General features: G+C 41.3%; 1 protein-coding gene across 3 annotated transcripts in view; it reads left to right on the top strand.

Moving 5' to 3' along the window:
• Window positions 1-12,991, top strand: part of arih2 (ariadne homolog 2 (Drosophila)) — a 125,589-nt gene extending 112,598 nt beyond the window's left edge. For all 3 annotated transcript variants that reach the window (XM_068052114.1, XM_068052112.1, XM_068052113.1), the window contains 2 exons: window positions 9,678-9,761; window positions 11,611-12,991. In XM_068052114.1, the coding sequence (XP_067908215.1) occupies window positions 9,678-9,761; window positions 11,611-11,688 (162 nt within the window). In that variant the 3' untranslated portion in view covers window positions 11,689-12,991. The remainder of the gene's footprint in view (window positions 1-9,677; window positions 9,762-11,610) is intronic.
• The last annotated feature ends 8,599 nt before the right edge of the window (window positions 12,992-21,590 follow it).

The following is a 21,590-nucleotide window of genomic DNA, read 5'->3' as shown; positions in this document are numbered from 1 at the left end:
GACTGCAGTGGTTCAAGAGGTTGGCTCACCACCATCTTCTCCAGGGCAAATAAGGATGGGTGATCAATGTTGGCCTTGCCAATGACGCTTACATCCCATGAAACAAATAAAATTTAGCTGTGAGTGGGTTACAACCATGCACTGGTTAAAATAAAAACCAGCAAAGTATAGAATGATAGTATAAACAGAAAATACTGGAAATACTCCAGGTCAGGCAGCATCTATAGAGAGAAAAACTGAATTGAAGTTGGGTGTCCATGACCTTTTGTCAGAATGTTAACTCTGTTTGTCTCTGTACAGATGCTGCCTGTTCTGCTGAGTGTTTACAGCGTTTTGTGTTTCTGTTTCAGATTTTCAACATTTTGCCTCTTTATTACAGAACTGTAGAATCATAATGGCACAGAAGGGGACCATTCAGCTCATTGGATCCATGCTGGCTCTTTGTTGAGCAACCTAATCAGTCCCTTTCCCCTAATCTATCCTCGTAGCCCCATAAGTTAATTTCCCTCAAGTGCCCATCCAATTTCCTTTTGAAATTATCCATCGTCTCAGCTTTCATCACCCTTGTAAGCAGAGTGTTCCAGGTCATTACCACTGGTTGCATAAAAAAGTTCTTCCTCACATTCCCTCCATCTCTTGCCCAAAACCCGAAATCTGTGTCCTCTAGTCCTTGTACCAACAGCTAATGGGAACAGTTTTCTTTGTCCACCTTATCAAAACTAATCTTGTACACCTCGATCAAATCTCTCTTCAATCTCCTTTGCTCCAAAGAGGACAGCCCCTGCTTCTCCAATCTAACCTTGTGGCTAAAATCCTCCATCCCCCAAGCCATTCTGGTAAACCTCTTCTGCATCCTCACAAGAACTCTCACAACCTTCCTAAAGTGTGGTGACTAGAACTGGATGCAGTTTTAACCTAACCAGAACTTTATACAGATTCAGCATAACTTCCTGATTTTGTATTCAATACCACAATTGATGAAGTCCAAGATCCCATATGCTTTGCTAACTGCTCTCAATATGTCCTGCCACATTCAAAGATCAATATGCGTGAACTCCCTTTTCTGTGTGTCCCTGTAGACTCTTTAGAACTGTGCCAATTAGTCTATATTGCCTTTCCCTATCCCTTCTGCCAAAATACATCATCTTATTCTTCTCGGCATTAATTTCCATCTGCCACTTGTCAGCCCATTCATCTGGACTATCTATGTCCTATTGCAGTCGATTTGCCACACCCCCAAGATTGATGTCATCGGAAATTTTGAAATTTTACTTCATATTCCACTATCCAAGTAATTTATTTATATGTATATCTATATATATTTTTTTTAAATCAGTGGTCTGAGCATTGTTCCTTGGGGAACACCACTGTCTTCCACCCTCCCGTTTGAAAAACAGCCAGTTACCATGATTCGCTCTTTAAGCTAATTTTTTTTATTCAAGCTGAACAAGCTCCTATTCCATGAGCCACAATTTTGTTAACCAATCTTTTATGTGGTACTTTATCAAACGCTTTCTTAAAATCCATACAGACAACAACCATTGCTTTCCCTTCTTCAGCCTTCTCTGTTACTTCAAAAAATTCAGTTGGATTAATCAAACATGATCTGTCTTTTACAAATCCATCCTTAATTAACTCAAACTTCTCCAAGTGCCTGTTGATTTTTCCTTGATTGTTGTTTCTAAAACCTTACCCACCACTGACAAACTAACCAGCTTGTAGTTGCTAGGAATGTCCTTGCACCCCTTCTTGATTAAGGGTGTCACATTTGCCCCTCTCCAAACCTCTGGCACTTTTCCCATATCTAGGGAAGAATGGAAGATTATGACAAGCTCTTCCGCTATCTCCACTCCCATTTCCTTTAGTGACCTGAACCAGGCCACTTGTCCACTCTAAGCATAGCCAGCCTTTCCAGTACATCCATCCCATCGGTTTTCACCCATCCATTATCTGTACCATCTCCACTTGTACCGATGTTTTGCCAAATTCTTCTTCCTTAGTAAATACCGATACAAAGTACTCACTAAGTATTCTAGCCTTGCCGTGCACCACTAAGCATATATCACCCTCTTGGTCCCTAATAAAGCCCACTCCACCTCTTACTCCCACTTACAATTTACATGCTGGTAGAAGATTTTTGTTTCCCTTTTATGTTAACTGCATTTCTAATGTCATATTCTTTCTTCGCCTCTATTTTCCTCTTCTCTTCCCCTCAGTTTATTGTAGTTGACTGGTTCGCACTTGAAGAATTCACCTGACATGCATCATACACTTTTTTTCTTCCATCATATTTTCTATCTCCCTCATCATCCATGGAGCCTTGGCTTTGGTTCCGTTGTCTTTCACCCTTGTTAGAATGTACCCAGCCTGTACCTGAAACATCTCCTCCTTAAAGACCCTTGTCGTTCCTTTACCGTTTTTCCTGTCAATCTTTGGTTCCATTTTACCCTGGTTAGATCCCCCCTCATCCCATTGAAGTTAGCCCTCTTCCAATTTAGAAGTTCTATTTTAGATTGTTCTTTGCGAATCTAAACCTTATGATACAACGATTACTCTTACCCAAGTGTTCCCCCGCAGACACTTGGCCCGTCTCATTCCCCAGCACCAGATCCAGCAGTGCCTCCTTCCTAGTTGGACAGAGAACATACTGATCAAGGAAGTTCTCCTGAACACATTTGAGAAATTCCTCTGCCTCCTTACCCTTTACTTTAACATTATCCCAATTGATATTTGGGTAATTGAAGTCCCTCAATATCACCACTCTATACTACTTGCACATCTCTATGATTTCCCTGCAGATTTGCTCCTCTATTTCTCTCTCTCGCCATTTAGAGGCTGATAAAATACCCCCAGTAGCGTGATCATCCTCTTTTTATTTCTCAACTCTACCCAAATGGATTCTGTCTTTGCCCTCTCAAGGCCATCCTTCCCTTTCCAACACTACAATGTCTTCCCTAATCAGTACTGCCACCCCACCTCCTTTTTTCCTTCCCTGGCTTTTTTGAACACTGTATCCTAGAATATTAAGCGTCCAGTCCTCACTATTCTTAAGCCATGTTCCACTCATGTGCTGTGTCCCCATAGCATGCAAATTGTTCCCGTTCAAGTATTAATAACATGCAAACTAAGTTAAAAAAAAAAAATTTAAGTTGGATTGTTCATTATTTTCCGGACAATAGCAATGTTGAATGTTGAGTATATGTCTTGGACTCGACATTTGTCCTTTAAAAATTATAGCGAAGATAATGGGAAATGTTTAACGTCCTTTTTTCAGTGTCCTCCTCACTTTTTAGTGAGCATTTTTACCCCTTTATGGGTTTTCAGTTCTTCTGACTATCAGAATTTATAGAAGTGATTTTGCTTGAAACTGGTCTGTTGAAAAAATAAATTTGAAAGGAGCAGAGGTCCAGAATAAAAAAAAGCTCAATTAAGTAGAAAATAGGCAGAGGGAAAAAACTAGACCTGTAATCATATCACCACATAAAAATATCAGACAGGACGAGGTTTTTTCCTTATGGTTGTGATAATTCAGGTACTTGCTATCGGGGCCATTAACCTCCTGGGAGAGATGACAAAAAAAGGAAAATCTGTCTCTGCCCACCCCACATCCCCCCACCCCCAGTAACCCCAGCCTTGGTGATCAAAACTAATCCAGGAGTCCAGATAGAGCATGATTAATAACATTGGGTACCTATAAATGTAATCTCTGGCCTAGCCAGGAAATGGTCCTGCTTTCTTTTGAAGGTAGACAGCCAATCAGCATCTGGTCTTTAGGCAACTCATAATCATATGTGCAGCAAGTGTTGTCAGTTGCAGCAGCTTGAGCTCCGGGTTTCGGAACTTGAGCAGCAGCTGGCAACACTGCGGTACATTCATGAGGTTGGGAGCTTCGTGGATAGCATGTTTATAGATGTGGTCACCCCGCAGCTTAAGAGTAGGCAGGGAGAGAGGGAAGAGGTGACCGCCAGACAGTCAAGAAGAAATAGGCAGGTAGTGCAGGAGACCTCTGAGTGCGTGTCACTCTCCAACAGGTATTCAGTACCGAATGCTGAGGAAGGTGATGGTTCATCTGGGAAGTGCAGCTAGAGCCAAGGCCATGGCATCATCGGTGGCTCAACTGCACAGGGGTGGTGGGTTGGAGAGGGGGGGGGGGGGTTCACAAGGAAGACTGGAAGAGTGACTGTGATAGGAGATTCAATAGTCAGGGGAATGGACAGGCATTTCTGTGGCCACAGATGTGAATCCAGGATGGTGTATTGCCTCCCTGGTGCCGGGGTCAAGGATGTAACTGAGCGACTGCCCTATTGTTCTTGCACTTCCCAGAGATTTGCCTACCTATCTGTTCTTCTTTCTCACTCTGGGGGTCTATAGTACACTCCCAATAGTGTGATTGTCCCTATTTTGTTCCTTAGCTTGATCCATACGGCCTCATTTGATGAGCCTTCCAACACACCATCCCTCCTCACAGCTGTAATTGTTTTTGACCACCAAATTTGCCACTTCCGCTCCTTTCTTATACCCCTCTCGATTGCGTCAATGTAGGCAAATCTCTGGGAAGTGCAAGAACAATAGGGCAGTAATGGGGAATTTTAACTACCCTAATAACTGGGATAGTTTCAGTGTGAAAGGCAGTAAGGCAGCAGAATTCTTGAGGTGCATTCAGGAGAACTTTTTAGCCAGTATGTAGCAAGTCCAATAAGAGAGGGTGCAATTTTATACTTAGTTTTAGGAAATGAAGCTGGGCAGGTGGAAGGAGTGGAAGTGGGAGAGTATTTTGGTGGTAGTGATCATAATTCTGTCAGTTTTAACATAATTATGGAAAAGGACAGAGATAGAACAGGAGTTAGAGTTCTCAATTGGGGCAAGGCCAATTTTACAAGGAGTGATTTAGCGAAAGTGGACTTGAAGGTAAATCAGTGTCAGCAGTGGGAGACATTCAAAAGAGAGATTCAAGGGGTGCAGAGTAAACATGTTCCCACAAAGAAAAATGATGGGACGGCCAAATCTAGAGCCGCATGGATGTCGAGGAGCTTACAAGGTAAGATAAGGCAGAAAAGGAAAGCTTAAGTGCGACACTGAGAACTCAATACTACAGAAAACCAAGACGAGTTTAGGAAGTGGAGGGGTGAAATCAAAAAGGAAATTAGGAAAGCTAAGAGAGGGCATGAAAGAATATTGGTGACTAAAATAAAGGTGAACGCAACGATGTTTTATCAAAACATTGGCTAAGAGGATAACTAAGGAAAGAGTAGGGCCCATAAAAGACCAAAAGGTAACCTATGTGTAGGAGCAGAAGATATTGGTATTGTTCAGAATGAATACTTTGCGTCTGTCTTCGCAAAAGAGGGGGACGCTGCAGATATTGTAGTTAAGGAAGAGGGGTGTGAATTATTAGGTGTGACAAACATAGATAAGGAGGAAGTATTAATGGGAATAGCATCCTTGAAAGTGGATAAGTCACCAGGGTCAGATGAAATGTACCACAGGCTGTTAAAAGAAGCCAGAGAGGAAATAGTGGAAGGTCTGTCCATCATTTTCCAGTCTTCACTGGATACAGGTATGGTGCCAGAGGATTGGAGGACTGCTAACGTTGCACCTTTGTTTAAAAAGGGAGAGAAGGACAGACCACATAATTACAGGTCAGTCAGTCTAACATCAGTATTGGGCAAATTATTGGAATGAATTCTGAGACACAGGATAAACTGTCACATAGAAGGGCCTCAATTAATCAAGAATAGTGTGAATTTGTTTAGGGAAGATCTTGACTGACTGACGAACTTGATTGAATTTTTTGAAGCTGTAACAAGGAAGATTGATGAGGGTAGTGCAGTTGATGTGGGCTTGTTGGATTTTAGCAAGGCTTTTGACATGGCGGACTGGTTAAAAAAATAAAAGACTGTGGTATCCAGGGAAATGTAACAAGGTGGATACAAAATTGGCTCGGTGGCAGGAAACACGCAGTGGTTAGCACCGCAGCCTCACAGCTCCAGTGACCCGGGTTCAATTCTGGGTACTGCCTGTGTGGACTTTGCAAGTTCTCCCTGTGTTTGCGTGGGTTTCCTCCGGGTGCTCCGGTTTCCTCCCACGTGCCAAAGACTTGCAGGTTGATAGGTAAATTGGCCATTAGCAATTGCCTGTAGTGTAGGTAGGTGGTAGGGAAATATAGGGACAGGTGGGGATATGGTAGGAATATGGGATTAGTGTAGCATTAGTATAAATGGGTGGTTGATGGTCGGCACAGACTCGGTGGGCCGAAGGGCCTGTTTCAGTGCTGTATCTCTAAACTAAACTAAAGGGTAATTGTTGACAGCTGTTTTTGTGACTGGTGGGCTGTTTCCATTGGCGTTCTGCAGGGCTGAGTACTAGGTCCCCTGCTTTTTGTGGTATAAACGATTTGGAGGTAAATGGAAGGGGCATGATCAAAAGTTTGCAGACGGCACAAAAATTGGCCATGTGGTAGATAAGCAAGGAGGATGTGAGGGACCTTGGAGTGAATGTGCACAGGTCCCTGAAGGCGGCAGGACAAGTCGATAAGGTGGTTAAGAAGGCATATGGAATCCTTGCCTTTATTAGCTGAGGTATAGAATATAAAAGCAAGGAGGCTATGCTAGAACTGTATAAATCATTGGTTAGGCCACAACCTGAGTACTGTGTGCCGTTCTGGTCACCTCATTACTGAAAGGGAGGGTACAGAGGAGATTTACGAGGATGTTGCCAGGACTGGAACAATGCAGCTATGAGGAAAGATTGGATAGACTGGGGTTGTTCTCCTTGCAACAGAGAAGGCTTGGGGAGATTTGTTTGAAATGTAAAAAATTGTGAGGGGCCTGGATAGAGTGGATGTGAAGGTCCTATTTGTCTTAGCAGAGAGGTCAGTGATTCAGGGGCATAGATTTAAAGTGATTGGTAGAAGGATTAGAGGAGAGATGAGGAAACCTTTTTTCACCCAGAGGGTGGTGGGTGTCTGGAACACTCTGCCTGAAAGGGTAGTTGAGGCAGAAACCTTCAGCTTACTTAAACGGTGTTTGGATATGCACCTCAAGTGCCGTAACCTCCAGGGCTGTGGACCAAATGCTGGAAGGTGGGATTAGACTGGGTGGCTCGTTTTTTGGCCGGTGCAGATACAATGGGCGAAGTGGCCTCTTTCTGTGCAGTAAACTTTCTATGATTCTGTGAGAACATCTAACGGCTAACCTAGTTCTGCCCTTGTGTAACTTAGAAATCACCTCTGGCCCTTCCCTAACCCCTCTAATTGAAATGATTGGGCAATGTAAAGACAATATGGTCCATTCGTTATTCTATCGACTTCAACCTAATTGTCCGAGTTTCCGCATCTCTTAAAGAATCAGATGCTAGAGGAGAAATTGATGGTGTTTCTTGTATTACACATCGTAAAAAAAATAAATAAATAATTTTTAGGAACAGGCTAATTTGGTCCAACAAATAGCTTTTTGATTGACTTTATCTTCTTACCATATCCATTGATCCCTACTATCTTTGCAAACTCCACTAATTATATGTTGAACCGATTAACACTGCCTGCATCAAAGTCCTCCCTAGTAACTGGTGCTTTAGCTCTATGTTTGGGTGAAAGGTCCAGTCTGACTTCCTTTCTCCAATCTATCTAATTTTTACTTCTGTCCCTTGGATTTGAGCGAAGTCATGATTCCTTTTTCAAATGGGCTTGATAATTTTCTTTAAACTCTTGGATTGGGTGCAGATGAGTTTTATCCCAGGTGCTGTAATATGCTGCCTAGTTGCTCAAAAATTTCTGCTAATGCAAAATGCCAGTACAGAACATCAAACTTCGAAAAAGAGTGGACCACTTAGCCAACATTGCCTTTTGATCCACAGTCTATTCATAACCAATTCAATCAGAAAATAACTCCTCCCCACTACTTACCTAAAATCTCACTACCCTTCTAACTTTGAGATGAAAAAAACTTTTGTCGGTCATTCAGTCTTTTGTGATACTTTGTGATGCACTCCCCAGACCTGTCCTCCTCCTCATGCTACTTCTCTCCCATTTCTGCATGCACCCACCCTCCATCTTGCATACCTTCCTTCCTGCTTGTGCGCCTTTCATTTTTAAAGGTTTCAAATGACTGAGAATGAACTACTTTTGCTGGTAGTGCATGCCACGACCTTAGATGTGAAGCTAAACTTCTCCTAATCTGACTGGACCTTTGAATTTTGTTACTGTGTCCTCAGGCTCCTGTGCTCATTTCAAATTACAGGTTATTTAGTTTGAGAAATGTAATCTCAGTAGATTTTACCTTATTGCCAGCAATATGCTGATTGAAAGCAGATTTGTTTCCTTCTGTCTGGTATGGTATAAGCTGGCTATGTGGCATTGGCGGGTCCTGCTGTCTGTGTGCTGCAAACTCTGTGCCACTATATCAGAGGGGCTTTTATTTCTAACAGGGCAGGCTGAGTTTGTGATGAAGGAGCCATGGTTCATTTGATGAGTGTCTTATGGGTACAATATCCATATGGGTTGAACACATCTGTACAAATGCCACGCCAGACTAAATAGACATTCTTTTCCTTGTTCTAAGCACAGTATTCTTTGTATATGTAGTACAAGACTTAATATTGAAGGCTGGTGTGGGGAAAACTACCCATTATTCAAATCCTGCTTCAATGTCTTAACTATAAATACGTACAAAATTTGTTTTTATAAAGAAGGTTTTCTTTACCCTACAAAGACTAACCATTTTAGGTCCCTATTCTCGAGTATACTTCTCTGCTGCTCGTGTTAGGAAGGGTCTGCCTGGGACAGGTCCATTCATTTTAACTGGGGTTTGAGTGGGTGGTGGTGAGCTGCCTTCTTGAACTGCTGCAGTCCTTCTGGTGTAGGTACACCCACAGTGCTGTTAGGGAGGGAGTTCCAGGATTTTGATCCAGCAAGAGTGAAGGATCAGTGAGATATTTCCAAGTCAGGATGGTGTGTGACTTTGAGGGGAGATTGCAGGTGGTGTTATTCCCATGCGTCTGAATTATGACATTTCCTCCTCCTCAGACTGTCCGGCAGCCTTTCTTCCTTTATCCTCACTGGTTTTGTGGCTTATGGGTAGAAATGTTGGACAATTCTGGGCACCATACTTCAAGAAAGAGATAAAGGCCTTGATAGGGTACAGAGGAGGTTTACCAAGGTGTTACTCGGGATGAGAGACTTCAGTTATGAGGAGAGATTGAAAAAGTTAGGGCTGTTCTTGGAGCAGAGAACTTTAAGAGATGTGACCTCGGGTAGATTTTGATAGAGAAAAGCTATTGCCTCTGGCGAGTGGGTCAATAACCAGAGATCTGTTGTTTTAATAATTGGCAAAAGATCTAGAGGGGATATGAGAATTCTTTCCCCAAAGATTTGACAGGATTTGGAACACACTATCTGGAAAAAGTGATGGAAGCTGATTCCATAAATAATTTTGAAAGGGAGTTGGATAGATGTTTAAGGATTTGGAATTTACAGGGTTACGAACTAAAAGCAGGGATTTGGGACTAAGCATGACTGCTCTTTCAAAGACTTAGCACAGGCAGCGTGGTCAGAATGGCCTCCTGTGCTGTAAGTTTCTTTGATTCTAATGAAATCTGCAAATAACAGAGCAGTGGCTAGTTTTGGGTCCCTGTTGTGCTTGTTTTGTCTCTTTACTAATTTGAGCCATTGTCTTTTCCAGTTTGAGTACCAGCAAGCGCAGCTGGAAGCAGAGATAGAGAATCTGTCCTGGAAGGTGGAACGAGCAGACAGTTATGACCGTGGGGTAAGCAGTGTTTTGAGGTGGTTTCATCTATCTAACCGATCTCAAGTGCATGGTTTGTGTGTATAGAGAAAACAATAATTATTTAACATTTAAATGTGAGAATCCATTGGTGGAAAGACATGGAATTAAGATATGGCAGTGGCTCCTTCTGTGTTGGGTTTGTGCAGAAACTGCTCGAAGTTGACTGATATGGTTTAAAATAAGTGGATTGAACAGGACTGGTACAAATAAAGTTCATTTTTGAAAAATACAGTATTGATGATAAGATGAAGCATGAGATGGTTTCTCTGGTGAATGATGGAACCGGTAATGGCACTTCAAACGTTCTGAAATATGTACTTGAATGTAATAAAAAATGGAACATGCATAGACTGTTGTGACCCATCTGTCTTTAGGACAGTATGTGCAATTTTATTACCTAATTCCATATATTTTGCACTCCCCTTTCTTCCCTATCTCTTCCCCCAGAAATATTGTGTTGTGCATAAACTCATTTATATTTTATATAATATATTTAATAGGTGTAATGTATTATATCATATATATGTTCATTTATACATAAACTCGTAAGAAATAGGAGCAGGAGTGGCTGGTCATAGCTGAACTTCCTATTAAGAATTACATAGAATCTACAGCACAGAAACAGGCCATGTAACTCAATTTTCCCGACCTAGCCCCACATCCTTTGATTCCCTTTGTGTCCAAACATTTATTTATCTCAGCCGTGAGTAAACTCAATGACTGAGTATCCACAGCCTCTGTGGTAGAAAATTCCAAAGATCGCAACCATTTTGAGTAAAGACATTTCTCCTGAGTCCTAAGTGGTTGACCCCTTATCCTGTGACTGTGACCTGTAGTTCTGGACCTTTCAGCCAGGGGAAAAGCAGTTCCAAAATGTAACTGAACTAAATCTGAGAATTTATGGCCTTAGATATGGTTAACTCATTGTACTAGGGGAGAGAAGAGAAGGTTAAAGATTTATAGCATTTCGCATCCTTGGAATTAAGTAATTGACTAGATTTCTCCCATGCTTTACTAAATCCTTGGTAAATTTGTGTTAAATTCCAGATATATATCCAATACTGTGATTTCTCTTGAGAGTTCTTGAAGTAATTGTTCCATTCTAGCACAGTGGTAACATAGTGATTCCACCCAATCCCAATGTTATCACAGGAGTAAGATTTGAAGACCATGGCTTTCCAGTGGAATTATCAGATATCTATAATTCAAGTATTGAAATAAGATGAGATGTAGGGCTATAATCTAAAATCCTTAACTTTAACTTAAGTCAACAATATTGCTTTGGAGATGCTGTGCTGCATTTCATCGAAACATAAAAATTTCAGATGAGGCTGTCATTCAGCCCTTCAAATCTGTGCTGGTGCTAGATCCACAGGGGCGTTAAACTCATCCCATGTTGGTGGGATACTCACTCCAGCAGCAGAAAGATCCACCCCAGGACTTGAGCACATAATCTAGGGTGAACCTTTAGTGCCTGATCAGCCAGACATAAATTCAAAGAGGGCAATAATTAGTCCATTATTCTGGCCAACAATCATCCCTCAACTAGTGTATCAAAACAGGCTAACTGGTTGCTTAACCTCTTTTGCTAATTGTGGGACCTTGCTGTGTGCCAGGTGACTTATGTCTCTGCTTATAGAGCTGACTACATTTCAGAAGCAATGCTTACGAACATCTCGAAGATGCTAAGGATGGCATATAATTCTAAGGTCATTGTTCTAATTTCCACTTAAACAACAGAAACTAGGGAACAAAAGGTCCATTCTTGTGCATCTGGTGGAGGAGTTTGGCTGTACTTTGACCATTTTTCTTCTGCTTTGCATTTCAGGATCTAGAGAATCAAATGCATATAGCAGAACAGAGGCGTAGAACACTGCTTAAGGATTTTCATGACACATCAGACTAAAGGAGCCCTGTGGATGTAGTGGCACATTGAAAAAGGCGTTGGCTGGGGAAGAAGACAAAATATTGTTTTTAGTTCCTTGTTTCTTTATTTCATCTGCTGTTCCTTTGGTTTACTTTTTTTTGCTGGAATAGTCAGCAATGCTCATGGGTGGTTCCATTCATGAGCTGTGATAGTGTTAGACTTGTTTTTTAGAAAAAAGGATGTATTTCTTTTTTTAAAGGAAAAAGAATACGTGCTAGCATTGAAAAAGGAGATTCTTTAAACCTTTTGAGAAGTCTGGGCTTTTAAAAATACTTCCATGGAGACTGGAAGGATTGCAGAAGCCTCAACTTCCTACAGACTTTTATGTATGTTTTCACTGGAACAAAACTATTTGGGGCATTCGTGGCACAACCTAATTATAGTGCATACTGGCACCAAGACACGCTGCTTAGGCGATGCTGGGAAACGCAGACTGCTTAAAAAGGCATTTGGGAATGATGTGGTTTTCTGGTATTTTGTGTTAACGTGCGTTAGTTGCTGGCATTGGCTGGGATCAGTTTTTTTCAGTCTGATTAAAGTGGGGGCGTTAGTGTTTGAAGGAGGTGATCTGTCTGTATGAGGTGCTGTATATTGTAGGATGCTTCCTAATGCCTTCTGGAGAACACACAAAAATAATCTCCCACATTTCTGGTCTAGGTGGCGAACTCAGAAAAAGTCTCCAACGTTTCTGGTCACAGGAGGGAGGGGAAAGCAATAGTTAAACAAGTACATGCTGTTACTACCTCTGTACTATGAATAGAACAACAGCTGGCTTGCACTGCATTGAGGCCGTGAGGTTCATGAACATTTGTAAGGTTCATGAAGTACCTAACTCGCATGTACCCCTCCCAATTACCCTCAGCAGTTTGTTGTGACCTCAGTATCTGATTTGCAAAAACAATTTTTAAGACAGTATATACTTTTTTTTTTAGAAGAAAAATAGTGATTTGACCTATTGCCCCCCACCCCCTTCTTGTAATGATTTAGTTGATGTACTTGCTATTGGTGAGATGGGGTCCCGGTTGTGTATTAGGATATATATTAAATATGTTTTTATACATTTCCAATTTGTCATGCTACCTCGAGTGCGCTCAGCACTCTGTTCTGCAATGGTAAGAGTGAAAACTTTTTTGGGGGTATTTTATCATGTAAACCATTTTTTCCCCAGACTTTGCAGCTGACAGGTTATGTAACTTCTGTAATGTTTTCAACTACTTGTGCTTTCTGCAGCAATAGAACCACTGTATCGTTCATTTACTGATATAAAAGTTATTTAATTCCACTTGCTTGCCATTGTCTGAAACCTTGCCAGACTCCCTTTCCTGCCACCTTGAGGGGCATGCTCTGGATCTGAGTTGAGCTAGGGCTGAATTTGCTCTCGGTTTTTTGATTTTGATTTGTGTTCCTCCTCTCGCCCTCTGGCCCCACTCCCTGAGGAGTCAGCTAGCTCCCGGTACCAGTGGTTTGGAAACTCCAACTGCCTGCCGAACTGGCATATATCACCATAACCAGCGAGACGATCACTATAACCAGCGAGATGAGCACCATTGTCACAGCAGATTGGATCAGCTGCTACATGGTGTTGATGACTATCCCTCGGAATATAACTTTCTTCCTCTAACAAGGTAGAGATTGAAAGCGCAGTAGCCTAAGGATCGGACCTGTGGTTTTGCTCTCCCTGTGCACATTTTCCCCAATGGCAAGGAACCCCAATTTTGTTCTTTATGAAAGCAATATAAACAAGTCTTTTCTATCCTACAGCATAACTAGCTGGTAGATTTCGATAATTCAATCTTGAGCTTGTTAATGTGCATGCTCAAGGTTTGCAGTGTTATTGAAACCACTTGATTGAATTATTACCTTGTAGCTGCTGTCCACTTATCCCTGATGTTATCCAAGTGATTCAGCTTACATTGAATAAGTCTAGTAGCCATGTAAATTAAAGCTTTAACCCCTTTGCTTCCTGTTTTCATTTTGATTTCAGGTTATGCGTTGGAGTTGGGGAAGTATTTCACTGAAAGCTTGCTGTAGGGTAGGAAAGGTTGTGACTGAAAGTTACGGTTGCCAGCTTTGGTTGGAGCATTTCCTGAAGGTTTCATCACGTGACCTCATGCCTCCGACTGCTGCGCTCCACACTTCCACCATTAATCGCCTCAGACATTTACTGCTTTCCCACCACTAGAAAGTGAACAGACTGTTCATTACCTGATGGGATGATTCTTGACTGTCAAGCCGTCTTTTTTCCATTCTTTATTATAACTAATGTTTTTCAAGAAGTTGCAATAAAAAAGGCCTTCATTTTTTAAGGCTCCAATGATTTTTCTCTCTGGTTTGCTCAAGGCAATATCCTGGAGATTACTCTTTAAGTCCTAGAGACGCCATGACAATCCTGGAAGGTTGACAAGCCCACTGAAAGTTTATCGACTTTTGAATGATAGCTACTCGGTGGGACTTAACAGTATTTGTAAATGACCTCTGTGACCTTGCCTTCCAAAACCAAGCATTTAGATTTAATCCATTGGCTACTAAATGTTTTTGTCTTATGTACTGCCCATTAACTGGGACGTAACGCAGTATATATATTTTTTAATTCCAGTTGCCCATTTGATTTCTCCAAATTGAAGTTACTAATGTTCGAAATACGTTCAAATAAACGTTATCCTTCCACTGTTTCATACTTTTACTGATGCACACATAACAGTGGCCCAAGCTGTAATGCTGACCTGTAGCTGAGTGTTGGCCCAGCATGTAATCAAATATAGAATCATAGAGTGATACATTATAGAAGGAGTCTGTTCACTCATTGTGCCTATGCTGACTCTTTGATAGAGCTATCCAATTAGTTCCACTCCTTTCGCTCCCCACTCTTTCTCCAAAGCCCTGTAAATGTTTTCACTTCAATTATTTATCCAACTTCCTTTTGAAAGTTAGTAAAGAATCTGCTTCCAGCACCCCTTCAGGCAGCTCATTCACAGTCACTAAATAGTGACTATTTTATCTAATGCTCACCTTGTCTTTACTTTGTTCTGTCTCCTCCCCGAGCAAAACAGCACCTCCTTTTTAGAAAATCTTTATAGATAACCTTTAAGTACCATTCTTGTTGATCTTCCAAGAGATGTGTTTGAGAGTCGAGCGCATGTTTACCTCATTGTCCTGTTGCTGCTTTCCACCCCTATCCTCCCAAATAACTTGAGAGTCCTGGGAATGAATTTCTGGGGGGTGGGGAAGGCAGGGCAAGTTCTCCTGCCATAACTCCGGAAGAGCCTGAGAAACAGTGTAAATTGTGTTTCATCCTCCTAAACCACCACCCTCCCCCCATTGCTCTTCCATCAAGGTCACGGCAAACGACTGGGAGAACATACTATTCAAATTCACCACTCTCTGATCTTTAGATAGGATAGTAGAGTGTAGAGTTTCTGTACCTCAGACCATCCTGTAACTATTTCTGGCCTAAGTGGTCAACAATGGACCTGCAATGTTGCCCTCTCAGGTGATGATTTAGTAATGTTGCACCAAGTAGCAGCTATTCGTCATCATTGCTTTTTATGGCCAGGCTTGTTAATCAGAAATGTTGAATTTTATGTGTGCCTTGGAATACATACAACCTCTGGCATTTTTAATAAAGACAGATTAGTGAGTTTCTAATAATCCAGCACTGTAACCGAGCAAAAGGGAATATATTGCGGATCAGTGTTGGAGCTGCTGCAGGAGATTATTCCAGGGCCATCAAATCGCATGAAAAGGTGAGGCACTTTGGCTGCAAGGAGCAAGATCTGACCTACTTTGCAATTTTGAGTGTTTTTTTATGATCACAGTTGCTGATCTGTCATCTGTAATCTTAGAATTGTACAATACAGAAAGAGGCCATTCAGCTCACCCTGCCTGTTCTCAACCATTGAAAGAGCTAGTCTCACTCCTCTTTCCCTGTAGCCTTGCAAATCCTCCTTTTTTATAAGTATATATCCCATTCCTGCCTTTTGATATCAATCCTAATTTTGCCTTTTTGCAGTCATTCATCAGGAGGAAGACTAGCCCATAAATTGAAAAGTGAGAGGCACAGTGTTCTTATAAAACCTTGATGCCCCCTCTACATTCTGTCATACATTGCTGTTTGTAGTGTTTGGGGGTGTGTACTGCTTCCTGCCTCTACGAATGGACTGTTAATGACCACCAGGTAAATGGGCATGCTGAAGATTTAAAGGGACTATACAGCACCGAAACAGGCCCTTTGGCCCACCGAGTCCACGCCAACACCACCCATTTATACTAATCCTACATTAATCCCATTTTCCCTCTCTCATCTCCACCTGCCTACACTTAAGGGCAATTTATTTTTTAACAATGGCCAATTTAGCTATCAACCCGCAAGTCTTTGGCATGTGGGAGGAGCACCCAGAGGAAACCCACGTGGTCACAGGGAGAACTTGCAAACTCCACACAGGCAGTACCCAGAACTGAACCCGGGTCGCTGGAGCTGTGAGGTTGCGGTGCTCGCCACTGTGCTGCCCTCTTTATTGGAACAAAAACCCAACCCTTAACAAAAATAATAACTGCCACTAGAGAATTCAAGTCTGTCAATCACAAATTTTTTCATGTTTATTGGTCATGGCAATCTCCTCTAATTTTGTATTGGCCTTGCTTCCATTTAGAGTCCAGGATACTGGCATCCGAACTGCTAAATCTGGCTTCCTTATCCTGTGGCAGAATAATGGAGCCATGGAAAATGGGGTCTATGATTTGCCTGGGTTGGGGGGGGGGGGGGGGGGGGGGGGATCACTAGATTCAAATGTCAATACTAGAAACGTGCTCATGAATGTCAGTCTCCTTGAAATCCAAACTAAAACCAGACCAATATAAAAGCAGCTTTTGATGATGAGATTTTTTTTGAAGAATTTGAATTGACTTGTCATTAAGCTGATTTAGCATATTGGCACCAGTGCACTATCGGGCAGAGGTGATGACGTGAGCTAATGCTCCTTCAGGTGCAATACTCTAGGATCGTCACAAATTTCTCCTCTTGCACAACCATGCACCAGTATGTGTGTAATAGAGCACATACAGCCTCTGGTGGCATTTTGGACAAAAACAAGATTAGTGAGTTTCTGATAATCCAACACTAGTCATTGCAGAAGGGAATATAATGCGGATCAGGATTGGAGCTGCTTCAGGGGCTTATTCGTGGGTTAACCTAATGCATGAAAATGTGGTTAACCCTTTGTACTGCGCAGGACAGTAGATTAACTCTCTTTCTCTCTCCACAGTATTTCCCGCACTTTGTTTTTATTTCAGATTTCCAGTATCTGCAGTATTTTGCTTTTATTGTATAACTGTGTGATTGGTTGTTTTTCATCGTTCAAGTGGACAACTTGACGCACATCTTGCATTTATGTTTTGCTGACGTTAGAGTGATGAAGCAGCTCATGTGAAGGCTGCTTGTCTCCTTTTTGTTTGTTCTCCGGTGTCCGGTCCTAAATGATAAACTCCAACTTACCATGAAATATCTCTTTCCTGTAGATTACAGTGCATCTCTCATATTCCCTTGTAAATCTTGCAGGTATAATGTACTGAGGCATGTTCCTAAATGCTCTTCAAAAGTACTGGCTACATAAATCCCATGACGTTGAAATCTATCCCCTAACCCCGGATGTGCCCCCAAACCCCCCCCCCCCCCCCCGTCTCCATTTCCCTGTTAGCTGTAGTATTTGTAAAGGAAAGTGATGTTCATGAAAGTAGAGCAATTTCGTGGCTATGTCAATTGATAAGTTGCCACTAAAATGAGTTGGGAACTAGCATTATCACTGCCGCTGAGACTTAAAGCAAACTGTGGTGAGTGGGCAGCAAATTCTGCTTTTTTTTAAAATTCATTCATGGAATGTGAGCAATGCTGGCAAGGTCAGCATTTATTGCTCATCCCTGATTGCCCTTGAGAAGATAGTGGTGAGCTGCCTTCTTGAACTAATGGAGGAATATAAAAATGTCACACCAGTCACTTGGTCTACCCTGGTACCGTGGCACTCAATAAAAGTTTTAAGGATTTGGTTTGGCAAATTAAGTCATAAATATCCAAAATTATTTATGTCGATCACTAACTGTAATAAGGTTGCAATGTGACTCTAGTTTTCCTACCTTAAGTCCCAACACATTCTTCATTAACGGAGAGGAGAGGATATATGGACAATCGGCTTCTGTAGGAGATCTGAGCTTATTCAACAACTTGTATTTACATGCGCCTTTAACATCATAAAATGTCCCAAGGCGCTTACAAGAACATCAAACAAAAGTTGACACTGAGCTATGTAAGGAGATATTAGGATTGGTGACCAAAACATTGGCCAAAGAGATAAGTTTTGAGGAGTATCTTAAAGGAGGAGAGAGGTAAAGTTTTAGGAAGGAAATTCCAGAGTTTAGGGCCTACGCAGCTGAAGACATGGCCTCCAAAGGCGGAGTGAGGAAAATCGGAGATGCGCAAAAGGGCAGAATTGGAACAGTGCAGAGATCTTGTAGGGCTGGAGAAGGTTTAAAAGGTTGTTCTGAGTTTCTACCTTGCAAGACAAATTAATAAAAAATTAGCCACTGACCTAACTGCTTATAAATGTCAGCAATGGTGCGGTGCATTAGAGCAAACAACAAGGAATAGGAGCACGAGTAGGCCATTTAGTCCCTCGAGCCTGCACCGCCATTCAATAAGATTATGGCTGATCTGTTCTGGTGCAGATTGCGTTATTTCTGGTTTCACTGGTAAATATGTCAGGTTCATTTTATCACCAGCCATAATTACCTTTTAAATACAGTACAAAACATTTAGTGTGTTTACCTGTCGCTATGAATTCTGATGTATCTTGCGTGGTTTGAAATATGATTGTACATTTTATTTTATGCAGGTACAAAACTTGATGCATTTGCCTTTAAGTTTCTGTTAACAGTTTGAGAATTATCCTAAATTTTAAAGCGCCTTTTGTATGAAAATAGAGCAACATTTGAGAAAGCAGCATTATTTTGGGTTGGAAGACAAAGAGTCGAGAACTGAGAAGATATAGACACAATTTAGTCAATGTACCCCACAGGCTACCGTTTACTTCAGATGTAGGACTGTTTCTTTTTTCTCCTCTTGGCTCCCCAGCACACATCAGCCCCCTGTGTGTGTGTGTGTGTGTGTGTGTGTGTGTGTGTGTGTGTGTGTGTGCGCCCCAGCCATGGTTCAGTTTCCTGATTCAGAAGGTTGTGGGTTGAAGTTACACTCCAGAGACTTGAATATGACATCTAGTCTGACGCTTCTAGTGCAGTATTGAGGGAGTGTACTGCCGTTCAGATGAGATGTTACACCAAGGCCTCATCTGCGCTCTCAGACATAAAAGATCCCATGGCTTGACTTTGAAAATGATCAGGAGAATCAATCCCCAGTGTCCTGGCCAATATTTATCCCTCAATCAACTTGAATATTAACAATCAACTTCAAAACATCATCTGGCTATTATCACATTGCTGTTTGTGGAGCTTGCAGTGTGAAATTTGTTGCCATGTTTCCTACATTACAACAGTGACTACACTTCAAAAGTAGAGTGCTTTAGAATGTGCTGAAGTTGTCAAAGGTGCTATAGAAATGTAAGTCTCTCTTGTCTCTTCACACCCCGGAGAGCAAAGACTTTTGTGATTTCAGTTTAAGTTGCAAAATATGTGACTGACTACAACTGTTACATTTCTTGCTGTTTTGTTTCTTTGAGAGTGGGGTGGGGGAGGGGAGAAAAGGAGATGATGAAAATACACATTGCAATTTTCAAGAACTATGCTTTTTTAAATGTGAAAGTGTTGCTTTGAAATCCAGTGTGACAGAGTAATTCCTGAAAGTGATGGTGAGTATGGTTCACTTTTTATTTTCATAACCAGAGTTGACCCCTCATTGCAATGTTGCCTCTCACACTTGGTGTTAATCTATGCAGATCTGTACAACTGCATTTATCTCAGGCATGGCTTTCAGTGCTTTTTGTTCATGGGTCTGTATAATTTTTAGTAGCAATACTTGCCGGTATGCAATATTGATGTGTTGTACCACGAAATCCTTACCTGCTGCCCCCTTCACTTAGTGTTCACATTTAAAATAATGCTGTTTTACTCTTTAGCGATATTTGAAGAGGTCTTAATGGCCTTTTCCCCATGTTTTCCGGGTTTTATAGAGGTTTAGATGTGATATTGATACACTTTCAACTGGAACATGTATAATTCTTTTCCTGTTGAGTATTTTCCCCTTTGGGGACCATGATCAGTATTGTGCAAAAATATTTCAGATTTTACTCACCCAAATTGGACAATATTTGAACCCAGGAATCTTGTTTGCTTTGTTTCTATAGATTTGTTTGGTTTCTTCAGAATGTGATTTATTTATTTTTTGGTGGTGGAGGTTGTATTTCTGTACTATCTTTGTAGAAGAGAAAACCTTTTTTGACTTGTGGAAACCAGCATTTTCGGAAAAAAAATATTTTCGAAGAAACCAACTATAGTCATTGGCTGAGCTATAGATGACAGCATTTTGGGAATCCGTTGTCTTAAAATGCATTAACTGACAGGACTAATTTGAGTATTTTCAAGGATAATTACTTGAAGGGGAGAAAATTGCAGGGCTGTCGGGAAAGAGCAGTGAAGTGAGACTAATCGGATAGCTCTACTAAAGTGCTAGCACAGGCACGATGGGCCAAATGACCGCATGTATCTGATTTTTATTGTGTACGGTCATTTGTCGATTTCCAACAGTATTCAATGATTTTCGGATATGAGGCATATTTTTGAATCCCTAATAACTTCTTGCTCTGGCTCTTACCCCCACTCTACATGCTCTCCTTTTGGTTGGGGACATTAAGTGGTTCAGGCCTGGGGAAGGACATCTTGTTCACTGACACTGATGTTCTCTGATGACCTGAAGGAAGGGTGGGGTGTGGAGGAGGTAAGAGGCTTTCCCAGTTGGGTCCTAACAATATCTGCCTGTTTTTTTTTCAAAGGCGCATACAATTTAATTTAAAACTTTTGCCTCCATTTGGGTCTCTTGGATATTTGAAACAGCCCTTGTTCATAAATATATTTGAAGCAATGGCAGGTGTGTTTATTTTTTCCGAATGATGACTGTGTAAAATGAGTTATTAAAGAGGTATGTTAGGAGCCCTGCTCTTCAGTGTGCTGTGTTGGGCTGATTGGATTATTTGGTTTTTAAAAACCATGCATTTGTTCCCAAATTTATTTTCAATATATTCAATTCACATTAAAACATAATTTGGTTAAATATATACCCAGTTCAGATCAAAAGCTCAATTTTTTTAATTTTTGGTAATTGTCAATTTTTATTTTTAAACTGTCTAATGAACTCAATTTTTTTTTATATATCGGTGTGTTTTACAATTATATACAAGTACACATTCTCATGAGACCAAACACAAGGGAACTCATCTCTAATTGGTAACTAACTTCCCGATATTGTGTTTAGTATATGAAAATCAACTGCTGATCCAATAAGGCTTGCACCGATTCAGCTGCCTCAATGCACTCACTTATATCCACGCACACGTGCGAGAACACGCGCACAAATAGTATGGAATTGACTGTCTCCTTAACAGTTCTTGTACTGAGGAGAGTTATGCATGAACACCATTCTACTGTGGACTTTGTATAGAGAACTTGATATTTATGGACAAGTCACAGATGTATTTAGTGAAGTTTATTTGAGGTTTTCACTTTTTATGTGGCAAAGCTGGAGAGAACAGCCATGTTTTGGTCATCTGTATGTTTTATCGAGGCTCAATTGCTTAACGTTTTGTTCCCACTCCAGCCCCCAGCTTGGCTTGATTCAAGAGGCTTTTACTGAACTGTCTCTGCACACACTGAAGTTTAAGCTGGAT

This window comes from Heterodontus francisci, chromosome 19 (genome assembly GCF_036365525.1).
Source record: "Heterodontus francisci isolate sHetFra1 chromosome 19, sHetFra1.hap1, whole genome shotgun sequence".
NCBI lineage: Eukaryota > Metazoa > Chordata > Chondrichthyes > Heterodontiformes > Heterodontidae > Heterodontus > Heterodontus francisci.
This window is presented reverse-complemented; position numbering and strand designations above follow the sequence as displayed.